The sequence below is a fragment of the Pan paniscus genome, chromosome 2 (assembly GCF_029289425.2).
Source record: "Pan paniscus chromosome 2, NHGRI_mPanPan1-v2.0_pri, whole genome shotgun sequence".
Lineage (NCBI taxonomy): Eukaryota > Metazoa > Chordata > Mammalia > Primates > Hominidae > Pan > Pan paniscus.
In genome coordinates this window covers 126,683,336-126,702,484 of record NC_085926.1, presented here as the reverse complement: position 1 = coordinate 126,702,484, position 19,149 = coordinate 126,683,336, and the positions used below count along the sequence as shown (strand labels likewise).

General features: G+C 43.3%; 2 protein-coding genes across 3 annotated transcripts in view; one reads left to right on the top strand and one right to left on the bottom strand.

Annotated features, from left to right (window-relative positions):
- Positions 1 to 19,149, bottom strand: part of RAB7A (RAB7A, member RAS oncogene family) — a 91,761-nt gene that overhangs the window by 48,053 nt on the left and 24,559 nt on the right. The window lies entirely within an intron of this gene.
- The window catches only part of LOC134729904 (ferritin heavy chain-like), a 49,476-nt gene that overhangs the window by 15,248 nt on the left and 15,079 nt on the right, over positions 1 to 19,149 (top strand). Inside the window, exon 1 of one of the 2 annotated variants that reach the window (XR_010111459.1) lies at positions 1 to 19,149. This exon is cut by the window's left edge and continues 15,248 nt beyond it. Coding sequence is in view for 1 of the 2 variants with exons in the window: in XM_063602568.1 (XP_063458638.1) it covers positions 1,701 to 2,249 (549 nt within the window). In the remaining variant the exon portion in view is untranslated. The other variant, XM_063602568.1, reaches the window with a different exon arrangement.

Genomic DNA, 19,149 nt, shown 5'->3' with positions numbered 1-19,149 from the left:
AAAAAATAAAGAAAAAAACCAAACACACACACATGACCATTCCTATGGGATCTGCTCTGCCATCTCTACAAAAAATAAAGAAACAAACCAACCAACCAAAATGTATGACCATTCCTATGGGATCTGCTCTGCCAGTGTCGACAGTGATCTTTGGTTCAGGAGCTGCTTTCTCTTCCCCCAAGAAAATCATGGTCGACTTTTGATTTTTATTTTCAAACCTTCTTGGTAGTTGATTTTAAAATCATGATTCCAGAAAAGAACCATACAATAAATTTAGTCCAATTTTATGCCTTCTGTCCTAGTGAAAAGACCTGTCTTCTGTTTCCCATGACGGTGGTTACCCAGGACTTCTTGGGTGTCCTAATTTATTGTTGAATAACTGTTATTTACTTGGTTTCACTGTTTGAAACTTACTGGTTAAACAACTGGTTCAGATTCTGTCCTCTGGAGAGATGCAATTTTGCAAACATACTGATTTTATATATTGAGGGTGCCATGTTTGAGTCTCTGTATTCAGTGGAGCATATCAGAGTTCATGTTAATTTTTACACTGGTGTACATCTAAGTAGAGGGGCTGCTCTGGTCTGAATGTTAATGTCCCTGCAAAATTTGTATGTTGGAGCCTAAGGCCCAAGGTGACAGTATTAAGACGTGGGGCCTGGCTGGGCGTGGTGGCTCATGCCTGTAATCACAGCACTCTGGGAGGCTGAGGTGGGTGGATCACCTGAGGTCAGGAGTTCAAGACCAGCCTGGCCAACATGGTGAAACTCCGTCTCTACTAAAAATATAAAAATTAGCCCAGAGTGGTGGCACGCACCTGTAATCCCAGCTACTTGGGAGGCTGAGGTAGGAAAATCACTTGAACCTGGGAGGCGGAGGTTGCAGTGAGCCGAGACTGCGCCATTGTACTCCAACCTGGGCAACAAGAGAGAAACTCTGTCTCGGGAAAAAAAAAAAAAAAGTAGGGGTAGAGCCTTTGGGGGAGTGATTAAGTCAGGAAGGGCAGGGACCTTGTGAATGGGACTAGGGCCCTTAGGAAAGTGGCTGCAGGGAGCCACCTCGCCCCTTCCACCATGTGAGGACACATAAAAGACACCATCCAGAAGTGTGACCCTCACTAGACAGTCAATCTATTGGAGCCCTGATATTGGACTTCCTCAGCCTCCAAACTGTGGGCAATAAACTTCTGTTGTTTATAAATTATCCAGTCTAAGATATCTTGCGACAATAGCCCAAAGGAACTAAGACAGAGGTTAACTGAAGATGTAAGGGATTTCTTCATTTTAGGAGGTGTTTAATTGTATTACTTAAGTTGAATTAGCAAGAGTAATGGTAAGCTGACTTCGTAAGAGTATGGGTAAGTGTGAGAAGCAGGATGGTGAGGAAGGAGAGGAAGGTCACTCGACTTAAACACAGTATCGCTAGCAGAGGAGAGGTAGAAAAGGCGAGGGTACTGGACAGGCACTGATTTTGGCACAGTGAGAAAGTTGTGGGTAGCAGAGACATTCTTCGCCGAGAGTCGTCGGGGTTTCCTGCTTCAACAGTGCTTGGACGGAACCCGGCGCTCGTCCCCCACCCCGGCCGGCCGCCTGTAGCCAGCCCTCTGTCCCCTCTTCACCGCGCCCTCGGACCATCCCAAGGCCCCCGCTGCCGCTCCAGCGCCACGCAGCCACCGCCGCCACCTCTCCTTAGTCGCCACCATGACGACTGCGTCCACCTCGCAGATGCGCCAGAACTATCACCAGGACTCAGAGGCCATCAACGGCCAGATCAACCTGGAGCTCTACGCCTCCTACGTTTACCTGTCCATGTCTCACAACTTTGACCGCGATGATGTGGCTTTGAGGAACTTTGCCACATACTTTCTTCACCAATCTCATGAGGAGAGGGAACATGCCGAGAAACTGATGAAGCTGCAAAACCATCGAGGTGGCCAAATCTTCCTTCAGGATATCAAGAAACCAGTCTGTGATGACTGGGAGAGCAGGCTGAATGCGATGGAGTGTGCATCACATTTGGAAAAAAATGTGAATCAGTCACTACTGGAACTGCACAAACTGGCCACTGACAAAAATGACCCCCATTTGTGTGACTTCATTGAGACACGTTACCTGAATGAGCAGGTGAAAGCCATCAAAGAATTGGGTGACCACGTGACCAACTTGCGCAAGATGGGAGCCCCCGAATCTGGCTTGGCAGAATATATCTTTAACAAGCACACCCTGGGAGACAGTGATAATGAAAACTAAGCCTCAGGCTAATTTCCCCATAGCCATGGGGCGACTTCCCTGGTCACTAAGGCAGTGCATGCATGTTGGGACTTCCTTTACCTTTTCTTTAAGTTGTGCCAAAACATCCACTTAAGTTCTTTGATTTGTACCATTCCTTCAAAGAAAGAAATTTGGTACCAAAAAAAAAAGAAAGAAAGTTGTCGGTAGCAAAGCTATTACAGGACAGAAATGTGGTATGTGGTCGAGGCTGTCACTGCACTACTCATCACTCACACTGAGGTGACTGGGAGGAGCCGGGGAAGGACAGAGAGGAGTCACAGGGAGCTCATTTCCAGCCCCGCTAAATGGGAGGGAGAAGGCTGCCATCTCTGTGGGACAGCTTGCGGCTTCTCATGTCCTCCCTTTTGACCTCTGTAGCTCTGCCAGGCCCAGATTATTTTGCTCACTTGTTGCTTGCTCTCCTGAAATAATCTGATGAACAAAACAATTTCATTAAAGATGAGTGAATACTTCTAACAATAACTCCTCACTCTGAGAATAAGTAGGTAGAGGAAAACAATGTATCCTGTCTTTTAAGTAGGAACTGTATTAGTTGAAAAGCAGGGGCGGGAATCTAACAGGTGAATGCCAGTAGAAGGAATGTATTTAAAATGATTGAAATAAAAAATAATTTTGCAATATTTAATGAAGGGATTCAGGTAAACATCATCAGTGATACCAAAGGTGAAAGGTGGATGGGAAACTAAAAGATCCACATGGCACCAAAGTATTACCCTACAGAGCACTTCCTAATCACACAGGAATGGGGGTAGGGGAAGGAAAAGTATCTTTACAATGCAGTGATATGGCTGTGACTACCTTAATACCATGATTAAACTTACTGTCTCTAATAGTGGAACAATCAGACATTAAAAGGTTCCTAATGAAGTATTCTTGTCAAAAATATATAAGCTAGGCCGGGCTTGGTGGCTCACGCCTGTAATCCCAGCACTTTGGGAGGCCGAGACAGGCGGATCACAAAATCAGGAGATTGAGACCATCCTGGCTAACATGGTGAAACCCCGTCTCTACTAAAAATACAAAAAAAAATTAGCCAGGCGTGGTGGCGGGTGCCTGCAGTCCCAGCTACTCGGGAGGCTGAGGCAGCAGAATGGCGTGAACCCAGGAGGTGGAGCTTGCAGTGAGCTGAGATCGCGCCACTACACTCCAGCCTGGGCGACAGAGCGAGACTCCGTCTCAAAAAAAAAAAAAAAATATATATATATATATATAAGCTAAATGTACTCAAGCCTTTAGACCCAACTTCCACTTCACAAGAAAGAGTGGGGATAGAGAAATACATTAAACATCAAAAGATGCACCCAGACAAACCTAGAATGTGGGACACTGTTAGGACAACTGGCTTGATCTTTCCAAAACTAAAGATAATGACAGAAAAAGGGAAGGAGGGACCACATTCTAGATTAAAGGACTTGAGAGCATTTACAGGTGAAGTATCATGAGGTCTAATTTACTTTGTAGTAGCTCAACTGAAAGAACAGATAAAGCAAATACAGAAAATGCTAACTGTTGAAAGTAGGTAGGAGAGTGTATCTTTTACACTGAGTCTCTTTGCTTTGTATATGTCTGACATTTTTTCATAATAAACTGTGAAGCTATTCCACATTAGAGGAGGAGTGGCTTTCTGAACAGGACAGTTGAGGCAGAAGCTCTCATTGGATCCTAATCTAGCTAAACAGATTCTGCTTCTAATCTCCACCCTCAGGCTCTCCCACTGGAGTGGGCTCCAGGTAACTTCAACAATAAGAAATGCCCCAAAGCAAACCTTCCAAAGTACTCCGGGTTTGTCTGACCAGTAACTCTCACCCCATCTCACTCCCCACTCCCAGAAGGCACTCAATACTCATTGAGATTTAAGTAATCCTTCAGGTCTTCATATAATCACTTCCATTTTGAGGGTCATGGTGGGAAGTAGGGGGGTGGTAAGACTTGAGGAGGTTAAGAAAAACTGTGACGGGGAGGAATTTTATTATAAAGAATAAGTAACAGTTTGCTTGGTTAACTGTGTTGGGAGAAGAGAGCTTAAACGGGAATGGAACACTTAGTAAACACTCCTTCCAATTCCTTGGGAAGAGTTAGCAGGAACCCTTAAAATTTCCACTTTTCTTTTCCCTTGTCCCTCCTCCTTAGCCTTTTTCATCTTTAATCTTCACACAGGAAAGTCTATCTGTAGCCTAGAACAAACTGACCCATAGTTCAACACTGCCAGCACAATTTCCCCTCCAGGTTTTCAAATTTATTAGCATAAAGTTATAGAAAGTATTCCTACATAAATTACTGTGGTAAAATATTATAACAATTACCATTTTCACCATTTTTAAGTGTATATTTCAGTGGCATTAAGTACCATGAAGTTTATTTTTGTTTTACAATAGATTTAAAATCCCACTTTAAGATAACTGGCAAAACATGCAAACATGGTACCAAGTCCAGGGAGAGGAAATGTAAAGGCTCCACACCTTCTGCACAGTTAAGTGCACCACAGACATCTTGATGGGGCTGCTGCCACAGTTTGGCAGGCATAAATATAAACGAAAACATTAAATGCTCGGTTGCTTTTCAGTAATGCCTAAAGTAGTCTTATTCACATCCCTATTTCAATAAGTTAATTAAGTTGTATACAATCACACTCTGTCCCTGTAATTTAACTAAAATTCCAATTTTCAAAACAGGATTTATAGGTTGACAGCTGCTGCTCTAGAGGAGAGGTGCCTTTTTCCAGAGGGCAAATCTGTGGCAGAGAACTCAGTCCTGAAGATCTAAATAAAGGACTGTTAACTCAGAGGTCATGCCAATCTGGACACAGACCTTGGTACATAAGGCCTGTTCAGAGGCTGGTGATCTTAACACAGATTCATTTCCCAAGCACCTGCACCAGCCCAACTGCTAGAGATGCAAAGATGACCAAGATAGTCTCCCTACCTCAAGCTTGGTTTAAGGAGACCCTGGATAAGCAGACAGGAAAATGGCAATATATGTATGATGTCATAGGAACAGTCAAGACTTCTTCCTCCGAGTGGGATGGGGGGGTATAGAGGACTTTGACTATGGTTTGCCATATTTTAAGTTTTAAAACAATGACTATGTATGACTTCGTAATCAAAAGAAACTCTCAACACAAAGGGGGTTAGAGGTGATCAGGAATCTAACCCATTATATGAGGGCTTTAAGAACGCTTCCCAAAGAGGATACCTAGATGTTGAATCCTCAGCTGGGTACAGAGATTATCTTTGAAGAATAAAGGCCAGAATTTTAACATGGGGAGGAGGCAACAGGCTGAGAAACCCCAAGAACAGCTGTGCTTACTTTTTATACACTTACGCCAAGGATTTGGGGGCTGGAAAAATCTGACCTCTTGGTACTCTTGTTTCTACTTAGCTTTAGAAACAAATTCGTGCATCTGTACAATTTCCATCCTTATCTGTAAGAAAGGCTTCCTCTCCACCTCTTAGGGTTGTAGGGAGGATTCCACAGGCAAATGGGGGATGAAGCTTTTTAAGGGATAAAACACTTTATATAGGTCTATACCTTAACTGAAGTCGCTATTGGACCGGCAGTGGAAATGACATGATTTTGCCTAGGTTCCCCTACAAAGAGGATTCGACCAGAAAAGATTTCAAGGCCTACACTAGTTCCATATGTTTATAACTCAGTTTAAGCTAGAGGCTGAGTGTTTTTCTGCAGCTCTTGCTAGCCAAAAACCTATCCACCTTACACTCCAGGCTTTGGCTTTGTTATGATTGCTAGATGAATTTCCTTGCTTCCACACAAAGGCTTGACAATCAACAGACGGTTAGGTGACAGCATTGACCTTATTGCTCATCCCAGTATATCTAAGGGGTACTCACAAACCAGCTATTAGCACTCTACATTGTAGGAAGTGTTTCTGAACCAGAGATATGGGAAGGATCAATATAAGAATCCTCCAAGATAAAACCTATCTCTGGGAAAAAGTGACTCCATTATTGCTGGAGTATTTGGGCTCTCCAGAGATGAACAGAACCAATAGATTACACATAAAGACAGTTATTACAAGGAATTGGCTCACAGGATTATGTAGGCTGAGAAGTCCCATGACCTGCAGTTGGGAGGTCTGAGAATCGGGAGAGCTGACAGAGTTAAGCTCTAGTTGCAGCCTGGAGTCCAGAGGGCAAAGAACACCTATGTCCCATCTCAAGCACGGTCAGGCGGAGAAAGAAGACTTTCCTGCTCAGCCTCCTTCTCTATGCAGCCTCCCGTGGATGAGGTTCACCCACGCTGGGGAGGGCAGTCACCTTCACTCAGTCCACCAAATCTCATCCAGAAACACCCTCACAGGCACACCCAGAATAATGTTTAGCCAAATATCTGGGCACCTGAGAACCAGTCAAATTGACTCATAAGTCATCATCGAGGCTGGGCATGGTGGTTCACACCTATAATCCCAGCACTTTGGGAGGCCGAGGCAGGCAGATCACCTGAGGTCGGGAGTTAGAGACCAGCCTGACCAATATGGAGAAACCCCGTCTCTACTAAAAATACAAAATTAGCCGGGCGTGGTGGTGCATGCCTGTAATTCCAGCTACTTGGGAGGCTGAGACAGGAGAAGTCGCTTGAACCCAGGAAGCGGAGGTTGCAGTGAGCCAAGATTGCGCCACTGCACTCCAGCCTGGGTAACAAGAGCGAAACTCCGTCTCAGAAAAAAAAAGTCACCATCATACACGGGCAGATATGAAAACCTAACAGAGCTTACTTGAGGTTCAGGTACCATGGGGTGTTGTAACACCCAAGCAAAAGCTGAGATCTTCAGGCTGAGGAGGAAGTGTTAAAGAACAGAATGTCAAAGGTTTCACAACACTTTCCTTCTATTTCAAAAGCTACATTCCTGCAAAGGAAGTGTAAAAGGACTAAAACTTAAAACCCATTCTCAAACTGGGCCCACAAGATCTTGGCAGAATAGACGTCCACCTGCCTCACAAGATCACCCAGTGCACAGCCTCCCTCAGACAACTTTTAGGTAGTCATGGCTAGAAACTGATCCGAGATGGCAATGCACAGCAACTGGGATAATCGGGGAAAGGAACTAACATAAACCTTCCTTACCTACCACATTAAGCTCCTGTGGCTTTTCCACCGCTAACACTGAATTCCTGCCACATTATGAGGAGCTAATACACAGTTTACTTAATTTTATTCCTCTTAGGTTAACCCATTTGCCTCAGAATGTAAATTCTCAGTTTCCCTGTAGCTACTCAACAATCTCAATGTAACTATGAAACCATATTTCATGGCCAGAGACCTATCAGCTTATGGCACATTTGGATTTCTTTGGAAAAAGAATTTGAACAGAAGATACTGATCTTAATTTACTCATTTGTAAAATACAGGGGCTGTAGGTTGAAGATCATTGAACTTAAAAACAAGCTGTAGTCTGTTTACTACTCAACCAAAGCCTGAGTAGCATTAGAACAGTAAGTCCCCTTAAAACTCCGAGCCAGGGATTTTGTTTCTTTGTGGCAACAGAAACATTTCAAATGAACTCATATGTTAAATCTTAAGCAAAAAACAGATAAAACACAGCTATTTGTGGGATGGCCGAGAGCAATCCAATGCTACCAAAGGATCATGTTCAGGGAACCCTCAAGAGTTCTATCCACAACCAGAATATCATTGATTTACTCCAAACCCTTTTATCTGATAAATGAGAAAACTAATGCTCAGAGACAGAAGCATGCTTGCCCAAGAGTAAAAATCCCTAAAGATTTTTCGTTGTTGTTTTAAAGTCATTCATTCTTGATGAATGTCACTACAAACAAGCAGAATTAAAAAACCAAACACAGGAGGCTGGGCCAGTGGCTCACGCCTGTAATTCCCAGCACTTTGGGAGGCCGAGGCGGGCGGATCACGAGGTCAGGAGACCGAGACCATCCTGGCTAACACGATGAAACCCCATCTCTACTAAAAATACAAAAAAAAATTAGCTGGGCGTGGTGGCGGGCGCCTGTAGTCCCACCTACTCGGGAGGCTGACGCTGGAGAATGGCATGAACCCGGGAGGCGGAGCTTGCAGTGAGCCGAGATAGCGCCACTGCACTCCAGCCTGGGCGACAGAGCGAGACTCTGTCTCAAAAAAAAAACAAAAAAACAAAAAACACTGGGGTGGTGGCTCACACCTGTAACCCCAGCAATTTGACAGGCTAGGGCAGGAAGATCATTTGAGGCCGGGAATTCAAATCCAGCCTAACCAATATAGTGAGACGCTGCCTCTACAAAAAAATTTAAAAATTAGCCAGGTGTGGTGGCTCACACCTGTAATCCCAGTGATTTGCGAAGCCAAGGACAGAAGACTGCTTGAGCCCAGAACTTTGAAGTTACAGTGCACTGTACTCCAGCCTGGGTGACAGAGCAAGACCCTGACTCTAAAAATAAAAAAAAAAAATAGGCTGGGCGCAGTGGCTCACAAGTGTAACTCCAGCCCTTTGGGAGGCTGAGGCAGGAAGACTGCTTAAGCCCAGGAGTTGGAGACCAGCCTGGGCAACACAGCAAGACCTTGTCTCTGTTTTCTTAAAAATATTTTTCTCAGGCCAGGCACAGTGGCTCATGCCTATAATCCCAGCACTCTGGGAGGCTGAGGCAGGTGGATCACTTGAGGTCAGGAGTTCAAGACCAGCCTGGCCAGCATGGTAAAACCCCACCTCTACTAAAAATACAAAAATTAGCTGGGCATGGTGGTGGGCACCTGTAGTCCCAGTTACTCAGGAGAATGAGGCAGGAGAAATCGCTTGTAACCCAGGAGGCAGAGGTTGCAGTGAGCTGAGATCATGCCACTATACTCCAGCCTGGGTAACACAGCAAGACTTGGTCTCAAAAAAAAAAAATTGTTTTTAAAATAAATAAAAATATTTTATTTAAAAAATAAAATATAAAACATTCATCTTGTGCCTCTGCCTCTCCTGTACTTCTAGCTTTGCTTTCAAACTGCTAAGCACACCTGGCCTCAATATCACACTTGTTCCCTCTCCTGCACCATCAGTGGCTCAAATGCCATCTTTCCCCAACCATCCTACATAAAATGGCACTTTCACTTCACCCTGTGTTACTGTTCTCCATAGCACTTATCTGATATTCATGTTCTATCAAGTATGGCTGGGAGAGAAGAAAATGGAGAATAACTGCTTAATTTGCATAGTCTCTGGTTGGCATGAGGAAAGGTTCTGGAAATAGGTGGTGGTGATGTATGTACAAGAGTGGGACTGGGCCAGGTGTGGTGGCTCACACCTGCAATCCCAGCACTTTGGGAGGTGGAGGTGAGCAGATCACCTGAGGCCAGGGATTCAAGCCCAGCCTGGGCAATATGGCAAAATCCCGTCTCTACTAAAAAATACTAAAATGAGCCAGGCGTGGTGGTGTGCGCCTGTAGTCCCAGCTACTTGGGAAGCTGAAGCAGGAGAATCGCTTGAACCCACGAGGTGGAGTTTGCAGTGAGCTGAGATCATGCCACTGCACTCCAGCGTGGGTGACAAAGCGCAACTCCGTCTCAAAAAAAAAAAAAAAAAAAATAGCGAATACTAAGGTGAAAAACCCCAACAGTCCAAATATGAACCTCGGCCATTACCACACTGTTTTCATTGGTGTAGCTTTGCAGTACATTTTGAAATCAGGAAGTGTGAGACCTCCAACTTGGTTGTGTGTTTTCAAGATTATTTTGGCTACTGGGGATCCCATGATTTTCTGTATCCATGTTAGGATGGATTTTTCTATTTTCTGCAAAACCATCATTGAGATTTTAGTAAGAACTGCATTGCATTTCTTACTTTGGGGAGTACTGTGATCCTAACAATAGTAAGTTTTTAAATCCATGAACATGAGTTACCTTTCCATTTATTAAAGTCTTTAATTTCTTTTTGCAATGTTTTGTAGCTTTCTATCCATGTCTTTCTCCTACCTAATTTACTATTTTATTCTTTTCCATGATATTGTAAATATAATTGCTTTCTTAATTTCCTTTTCAGATTGTTCATTGTTAATTTTTTTTTTTTTGAGACAAAGTCTTAGTCTGTTGCCCAGGCTGGAGTGCAGTGGCACGATCTCGGCTCACTGCAACCTCCGCCTCCTGGGTTCAAGCGATTCTCCTGCCTCAGCCTCCCACCTCCCAAGTAGCTGGGATTACAGGCATGTGCCACCACACCCAGGTAATTTTTGTATTTTTAGTAGAGACGGGGTTTCACCATGTTGGTCAGGCTGGTCTCAAACTTCTGACCTTGTGATCCACCCGCCTCAGCCTCCCAAAGTGCTGGGATTACAGGCATGAGCCACTGTGCCCGGCCCGTTGTTAATGTTATAGAAACAGAACTTTTGTTGGTTCTGTATCCTGCAATTTTGCTGAATGAGTTTATCAGATCCAAAAGGGTTTTATGTGTGAGAAATTTTTACAGTTCCCTACATATAAAATCATATCACTTTAGGGGGGGAGAGGGGAGGGACAGCATTAGGAGATATACCTAACGCTAAATGACGAGTTAATGGGTGCAGCACACCAGCATGGCACATGTATACATATGTAACTAACCTGCACATTGTGCACATGTACCCTAAAACTTAAAGTATAATTAAAAAAAAAATCATTACCATTATTCATGAAATTTAAAAATCTTCCAAAAGTTAAAAATAAAATAAAATAAAATAAAATCATATCACTTTCAAGGTTGAGGAGATGGCATCGTCCAAGGTGGAAAGAGTACAGTCCCAGGAACTGAGCAAAGAAAGGTGGTTATGAATTTGAGATTCTCATCTCGGGCCTAGTCAATCTAGGTAAGGGATTGTCAATTTTGTTAGTCTTTTCCAAGAACTAACTTTTGGATTTGCTGAATTTTTCTATTTTATTTATCTCTACTGTATTAGTTCCTTCTTTCTGCTACCTTTGAGTTTCTTGTTTTCTACTTTGTTAAGGTGTAAAAAGTTAAGATTGGTGATTTGAGATCTTCATCCTTTTTTAAATGAAGGCATTTATAGCTGTAAATTTCCTCCTTTAACACTGCTTTTGTGGCATATCATAAGTTTTGCAATGTTTTATTTTCTGTCTGTTAAATTGTTTCTAATCCTTTTTTTTCTAATTGCCCTTGTGATTTCTCCTTTGACCACTGGTTCTTGAAGAGGGTGTTACTTAATTTACACAAAGTCTCCAGTTTTCCTTCTGTTACTGATTTCTCACTTCATCCCATTTTGTCAAAGAAAATACTTGGTATAGTATTTTAAAAAATCTCTTGAATCTTAATTTCTGGCCTAATGTATGGTCTATCCTAAAGGAGGTCCTAAGTCCACTTAAGAAGAAGATGCATTCTGTTGTTGAGTAGAATGTCCTGTGTATGTCTGTAAGATCTACTTGGTTTCTTAAATGGTTCAAGTACTATATTCTGTTTCCCTACTTACCTTCTGCCTGGTTCTTCTACCCATTAAAGTCCCCAACTACTGCTGTAGAACTATTTCTCCCTTCCATTATCAGTCATGTTTCACATATTTGAGTGGTCTGTCATTAGTGTGTTTTGTCTTTTTGCCGTATTAAACCTTTTATTAATATATAATGTCCTGCTTTGTCTCGTAAACTTTTTTGATTTAAAGTATATTTTGTCTGATATTAGTGTAGCGACCCCGATCTCTTTTGGTTACTATATGAAGAGAGTATCTTTTCCCATCCTGTCACATTAAATTTTTTTGTCTTTCATCTAAAGTGGGTCTCTTATGGCTAGAAGCTGGATGTTTTTCTATCCATTCTGCCAATCTGTCTTTGGACTGCAGGGTTTAAGCTATTTACATTTAAACACTGATAAGGCAGAACTTTTGTCATTTTGCTGTTTGTTTTCTATATATGCCTCACAGTTGTTCTGTCCCCTATTTCCTGCATTATTATCTTATTTTGTGTTTAGTTGATCTTTGTAGAAAAACATTTTAATCCCCTTTTCATTTCCTTTTGTGTATATCCTACAGTTATTTTCTTTTTGGTTACCATGGGGGTGATATTTAACACCCTAAAGTTATACTACTCTGATGTGAATGTATACCAAGTTAACTTCAATAACATATAAAAACTGCTCCTATACAGCTCCAACCCCATCACCTTTCAGCCATTAATGCCACAAAACTACATCTCAATGTGTTGTGTGTCCAAAACACAGACTAATAACTTCTTGATACATAAGTCTCTTAAATCATGTAGAAAACAGAAACACTACTAGCTTTTATAATTTTTCATGTATTTACCTTTATCAGACATGATTATATCTTCATACAGATTTGATTTCCTGTCTAATGTCCTTTTATTTCAACCTTCATGACTTCCTTCATGAAGGGAGATCTAGTGGTAACAAACTCCTTAAGCTTTTGAATCATCTGGTGCTGTAGTTTTAGTGTTTGTGTTCCTCCAAAATTCATTTTGAAACTTAATCCCCAATGCAACAGGATTAAGAGGTGTGGCTCACACCTGTAACCACAGCACTTTTGAGGCCCAAGCAGAAGGATCACTTGAGCCTAGGAATTTGACACCAGCCTGGGCAACACAGTGAGACTCCATCTCTACCAAAAATAAAAAATAAAGAGGTGGGGCTTTCATGAGATGATTAGGCCATACTAGCTCCACCCTTATGGATAGGATTAATGACTTTATATAAGGACTCAAGGGAGCAAGTTCATTCCTTCTGCCAAGTGAGGACACAGAAACAAGGGACCATCTTGAAAGCAGAGGGCAACTTATCAAACACCGTATCTGCTGGAGCCTTGATTGTGGACTTCTCAACCTTCAGAACTGTGGGAAACAAATTTCTGTTCTTCATAAATTATCCAGTCTTAAGGTATTTTGTTATAGCAGCACAAAAAGACTAAGACATCTGAGAATGTTTTAATTCCACCCTCATTTTTAAAAATATTTTTTATTGAGGTTAAACACACACACGCATACGAAATTTACTATCTTTATCATTTTTAAGTATACAGTTCAGGGTAATAAATATATTTACATTCTTTTCCCCCCCCTTCATCCTCTATCTGCTTCCCCACCAATATATGCTCTATTTTCATAAAATCTACTTTTCTAGCTCTGACATATGAGTGAGAACATGCAATATTTGTTTTTCTGTGCTTGGCTAACTTCACTTAACATAATGGCCTCCAGTTTCATCCATGTTGCTGCATATGACAATATTTCAGTTTTGCTGGATCTAGAATTCGTAACTGATAGTTTTCTTCCATCAATAACTGAATACATCCACCCACTAACTTGTGTTCCTGAAGGTTCTGAAGAGAAATCCGATGATAATCTTCTGGGGAAATTATGATAATAGATATCTTCCTCTCCATTCTACAGATGTTAATAATGTACCCAATTGTATCTTATGCAACAGAACATTTCCTTAGGGTATCATGATGTCAGTTAATTTGTGGCATCATTTTGAGACCAAACATTCAGAGTTTAATTCAGAAAAAGGTATTGAATATTTTGAGTGTACACATTATGACATGTTTAAAAGCCAAAAGGTGTTAGAGATTTTGAACCTGGAAATAAAAAAGGCTGTTGTAGCATACTTCAGGTTTCAAAAAAAAAAAATATCAACCTCTATAACCCACCTAAAGAATAAACACTTTAAAAAAAAAAAGAGGAAAAGCTTCTTGAGACCAAAAGTGAGAAAACCACTATGGATTATTCCTAGCTACGACTGGCACATTTCTTGCTCTGGATGTTATAAGGAGCCATTGTTCTGGAATTACAAACACCTAAATAAGCACTTGGCTGGACGTAGGTTTTTGGTCTGCACAGCCCAGTAAGCCGATTTTTGGTGACCTGACAAACAGAGACCACAATTATGTTGTTTCCTCATGTGTAGTGTTTTTTTCTATTTTATTTATCTTTTTTCTCTACTTTGTCATTTTTCTTTTTGTCATTTTTTTACTTCCTTTTTCTTATTTTTTCTTTTTATTTTCTCATCCTCCTTTACTCTTTTGTCCCACTTTTTAAATTCTTATATCTTCTTCCCATTTTTCTTCCACTTCCTTTGTTGTTTTTCTCATTTTTTCATTTTTTATTTAGTTAATGTTGCTGGTTAGTATTATTAGTATTGTTGGTTATCACTGTTAGTGTAGTCAGTATACAGTTGGTATTGTTAGTATTATGTTCATTAGTTAGTTAGCATAGTTTGTAGCACCAGTATTATTGGTTAGCATTCTTAGGATTTATAGTTAGTGTAGCTAGGAGGTCACTGTATTAGTCTGTTTTCAGGCTGATGATAAAGACATACCCAAGACTGGGCAATTTACAAAACAAAGAGGTTTAACTGGACTTACAATTCCTCATGGCTGGGGAAGCCTCACAATCATGGCAGAGGGCAAGGAGGAGCAAGTCACATCTTATGTATGGTGGCAGGCAAAGAGAGGAATGCTTGTGCAGGGAAGCTCCCCTTTTTGTAACCATCAGATCTCGTAAGACTTATTCCCTAACTCGAGAACAGCATGGAAAAGACCTGCACCCATGATTCAATTACCTCCCACTGGGTCCCTCCCATAACCCATGGGAATTCAAGATGAGATATGGATGGGGACATAGTCAAACCATATCATTCTGCCCCTGGCCATTCCCAAATCTAATGTCCTCACATTTCAAAACCAATCTTGCCTTCCCAACAGTCCCCCAAAGTCTTAGCTCATTTCAGCATTAACACAAAGGTCCACAGTCCAATGTCTCATCTGAGACAAGGCAAGTCCCTTCTGCTTATGAGCCTGTAAAACCAAAAGCAAGTTAGTTACTTCTAAGCTACAATGGAGGTAAAGGCATTGGGTAAATACAGCTGTTCTGAATGGTAGAAATTGGTCAAAACAAAGAGGCTACAGGCCCCATCCAAGTCCAAAATCCAGCAGGGCATTTAAATCTTAAATCTCCAAAATGATCTCCTTTGACTCCATGTCTCACATCCACGTCACACTGAAGCAAGAGGTGGGTTCCCATGGTCTTGGGCAGCTCCACCCCTGTGGCTTTGCAGGGTACAGCCTCCCTCCTGGCTGCTTTCACAGGCTGGTGTTGAGTATCTGTAGCTTTTCCAGGTGGATGGTACAAGCTGTTGGTGCATCTACTATTCTGGGGTCTGAAGGATGGTGGCCCTCTTCTCACAGCTCCACTAGGCAGTCTCCCTGTGGAGAGCTCTGTGTGGGGGCTCCATCCCAACATTTCCCTTCCACACTGCCCTAGCAGAGGTTCTCCATGAGAGTCCCGCCCCTGCAGTAAACTTCTGCCTGGACATCCAGGCATTTCAATGCATCCTCTGAAATCTAGGCAGAGGTTCCCAAACCTCAATTCTTGACTTCTGTGCACTCGCGGACTCAGCACCACGTGGAAGCTGCCACAGCTTGGGGCTTGCATCCTCTGAAGCCACAGCCTGAGCTCTACATTGCCTCCTTTCAGCCACGGCTGGAGCGGCTGAGACGCAGGGCACCAAGTCCCCAGGTTGTACAAAGCACAGGGACCCTAGGCCCGGCCCATGAAACCATCTTCTCCTAGGCCTCCAGGCCTGTGATGGGAAGGGCTGCCATGAGGACCTCTGACATGCCCTGGAGACATTTTCCCCATTGTCTTGGGAGTTAACATTCAGCTACTCGTAATTTCTGTAAGGGCTTGAATTTCTCCTCAGAAAATAAGTTTTTACTTTCTATTTCAATGTCAGGCTGCAAATTTTCCTAACTTTTATGCTCTGCTTCCCTTATAAAACTGAATGCCTTTAATAGTACCCAAATCACCTCTTGAATGCTTTGCTGCTTAGAAATTTCTTTGGCTGGCCAGGCTCGGTGGCTCACACCTGTAACCCCAGCACTTTGGGAGGCTGAGGCAGGTGAATCACCTGAAGTCAGGAGTTCGAGACCAGCCTGGCCAACATGGTGAAAACCCGTCTCTACTAAAAATACAAAAATTAGCTGGGCGTGGTGGCGGGCGCCTGTAATCCCAGCTACTCAGGAGGCTGAAGCAGGACAATCACTTGAACCTGGGAGGCAGAGATTGCAGTGAGCTGACATCGCATCATGGCACTCCAGCCTGGGCAACAACAGTGAGACTCTGTCTCAAAAAAAGAAAAAGAAATTTCTTCCTCCAGATACCCTAAATCATCTCTCTCAAGTTAAAAGTTCTACAAATTTCTAGGTCAGGGGCAAAATGCCACCAGTCTTTTTGCTAAAACATAACAAGAGCCACCTTTGCTCTAGTTCCCAACAAGTTCTTCATCTCCATCTGAGACCACCTCAGCCTGGGCCTTATTGTCCATATTGCTATCAGGCTTTTGGTCAGAGCCATTCAACAAGTCTCTAGGAAGTTCCAAACTTTCCCACATTTTCCTGTCCTCTTCTGAACCCTCCAAACCCTTCCAATCTCTGCCTGTTACCCAGTTCCAAAGTGGCTTCCACATTATTGGTTATCTTTTCAGCAGCACCCCACTCTACTGGTACCCATTTACCATATTAGTCCTTTTTCATGCTGCTGATAAAGACATACCCATGACTGGGCAATTTACAAAACAAAGAGGTTTAATTGGATTTACAGTTCCACGTGGCTGGGGAAGCCTCACAATCACGGCAGAAGGCAAGGAGGAGCAAGTCACATCTCACATGGATGGCAGCAGGCAAAGAGAGGAGCGCTTGTGCAGGGAAACTCTCAATAGCCATCAGATCTCATGAGATTTATCCACTATCATGAGAACAGCACAGGAAAGACCTGCCCCCATGATTCAATTACCTCCCACCAGGTCCCTCCCACAACAAATGGGAATTCAAGATGAGATCTGGGTGGGGACACAGCCAAACTATATCAGTCACCACATAGCAGGGTCTCACCTTGTCTGGTGAGGAGACACTTATTTACAATTACAGGGTCCTCAAGACCATCGGCCGGGGTAGCTTCGCTAAGGTGAAGCTGGCCTGGCATATTCTGACTGAGACCCAGATAGCCATGAAGGTCATCCACAAAGCTCAGCAGAGCTCCTCCAGCCTCCAGAGACTATACCAAAGTATATATATATTCAGTATAATGAAGGTCCTGAATCACTCCAATATCAGCAAACTCTCTCAAGCAACCAACACAACAGAAACATTATATTTAGTCCTGGAATGTGCCAGCAGAGCAGAGCTATTTGACTACATCCTAGAGTATGGCCACAGAAAGGAGAAAGAGACCTGAGGCCAGTTCCTGCAAACAGTATCTACTGTGCAGTATTGCCACCAGAAGAAAATTGTCCACAGGGACCTGAAGCCAGAGAACTTCCTTCTGGATACCAATTACAACATAAAAACAGCAGACTCTGGCTTTGGCAGCAGGTTCACTGTTGGCCAGAATCTGGGCACATTTTGTGGGAGTCCCCCTTATGCTGCCTCAGAACTCTTCCAGGGACAAAATTATGACCACCCTTCTCCCCGCCCCAGTGGATTTGTGGAGCCTGGGAGACCTTCTCTACACCATGGTGACAAGGGTCTTGCCATTTGTCAGACAGACCTTTGTGGAACTGCAAGACGAGATATGTTACGGGAATTACAAAATCCCATTCTTCATTTCCTCAGAACTAGAAAGCCTCATAACAAACTGCTTACCCTCAACCCCAGGAAGAGGAACACAATAGGCTACATTATGGGGCATCCATGAGTCAATAACGACCAGGGGATACACCAGGAGCCACTCCCTCATTACCAAGTCCACGGAAAGACACAGCTCATGGTGTCCATGGGGTTCAAGGCAGACCACATCCAGGAGTCCTTGTTGGGAAAACAAATATGACTACACCATGGCCACATACCTAGTCCTGGTGTATAGGAAACTGGAGGAAGGCTCCATCATGAGAGTGCAGCCCCTGCCTTCTGGGGGTCCCACCAATTCTTCCCCATTCCCCAAAGTATAGTCCACCTTCCCTGTCTACTCAAAGAGGAGGAGTCTAAGCTAGCCTGCCTTTCCCACCTTTACCTTGGTTACTTCTAAAAGTCAGCCAGCTGAGAAGAACAAGTGTTAGGGCAGAAGACCACCAGAAAAGCCACCATGCCTGCCAGTCCCTTACTCGACCTGAAAATGAGACCAATATTAACATAACCCCCTCCACTCAATGTACCAGCAGCAGTGGAGGAAACCCAGAAGGAGTCACCTGTCCCCAACGATAATCTTAGGAACCAAATCCCTCCATGCTGAGCGACCAGATGATGTGACCTGAGCCTCATCCCTATGGCAAGTGCCAGGGCCAGTAGGGGGCCACTAGGATGTTTGTCAGCTTCATCTTAAGAACACTTTGCTGGCCGGGCACAGTGGCTCATGCCTGTAATCCCAGCACTTTGGGAGGCAGAGGTGGGTGGATCATTTGAGGTCAGGAGTTCAAAACCAGCCTGGCCAACATGGTGAAACCTCGTCTCTACTAAAAATACAAAAATTAGCTGGGCGTGGTGGCACGTGCCTGCAATCCCAACTACTTGGGAGGCTGAGGCAGGAGAATTGCTTGAGCCCAGGAGGCGGAGGTTGCAGTGAGCCAAGATCACACCACTGCACTCTAGCCTGGGAGACAGAGTGAGACTCGTCTCAAAAAACAAAACAAAACAAAACAAAACGAAAAAGAATCCTTTGCTTCCTGCAGGCCCAAAGACCCACCACACAGCTAGAAATAAAGTGGCACCAATGGACAGCTGAGGCCAAGAAATAAACCAAGTATGTGGGGTGGCTGAGATTCATTTTCTTTTCATTTCATTTCATTTCTTTATTTCATTTCATTTCATTATTTCATGGAGTTTTGCTCTTCTTGCCCAGGCTGGAGTGCAATGGCGCGATCTCGGCTCACTGCAACCTCCGCCTCCTGGGTTCAAGCAATTCTCCTGCCTCAGCCTCCCAA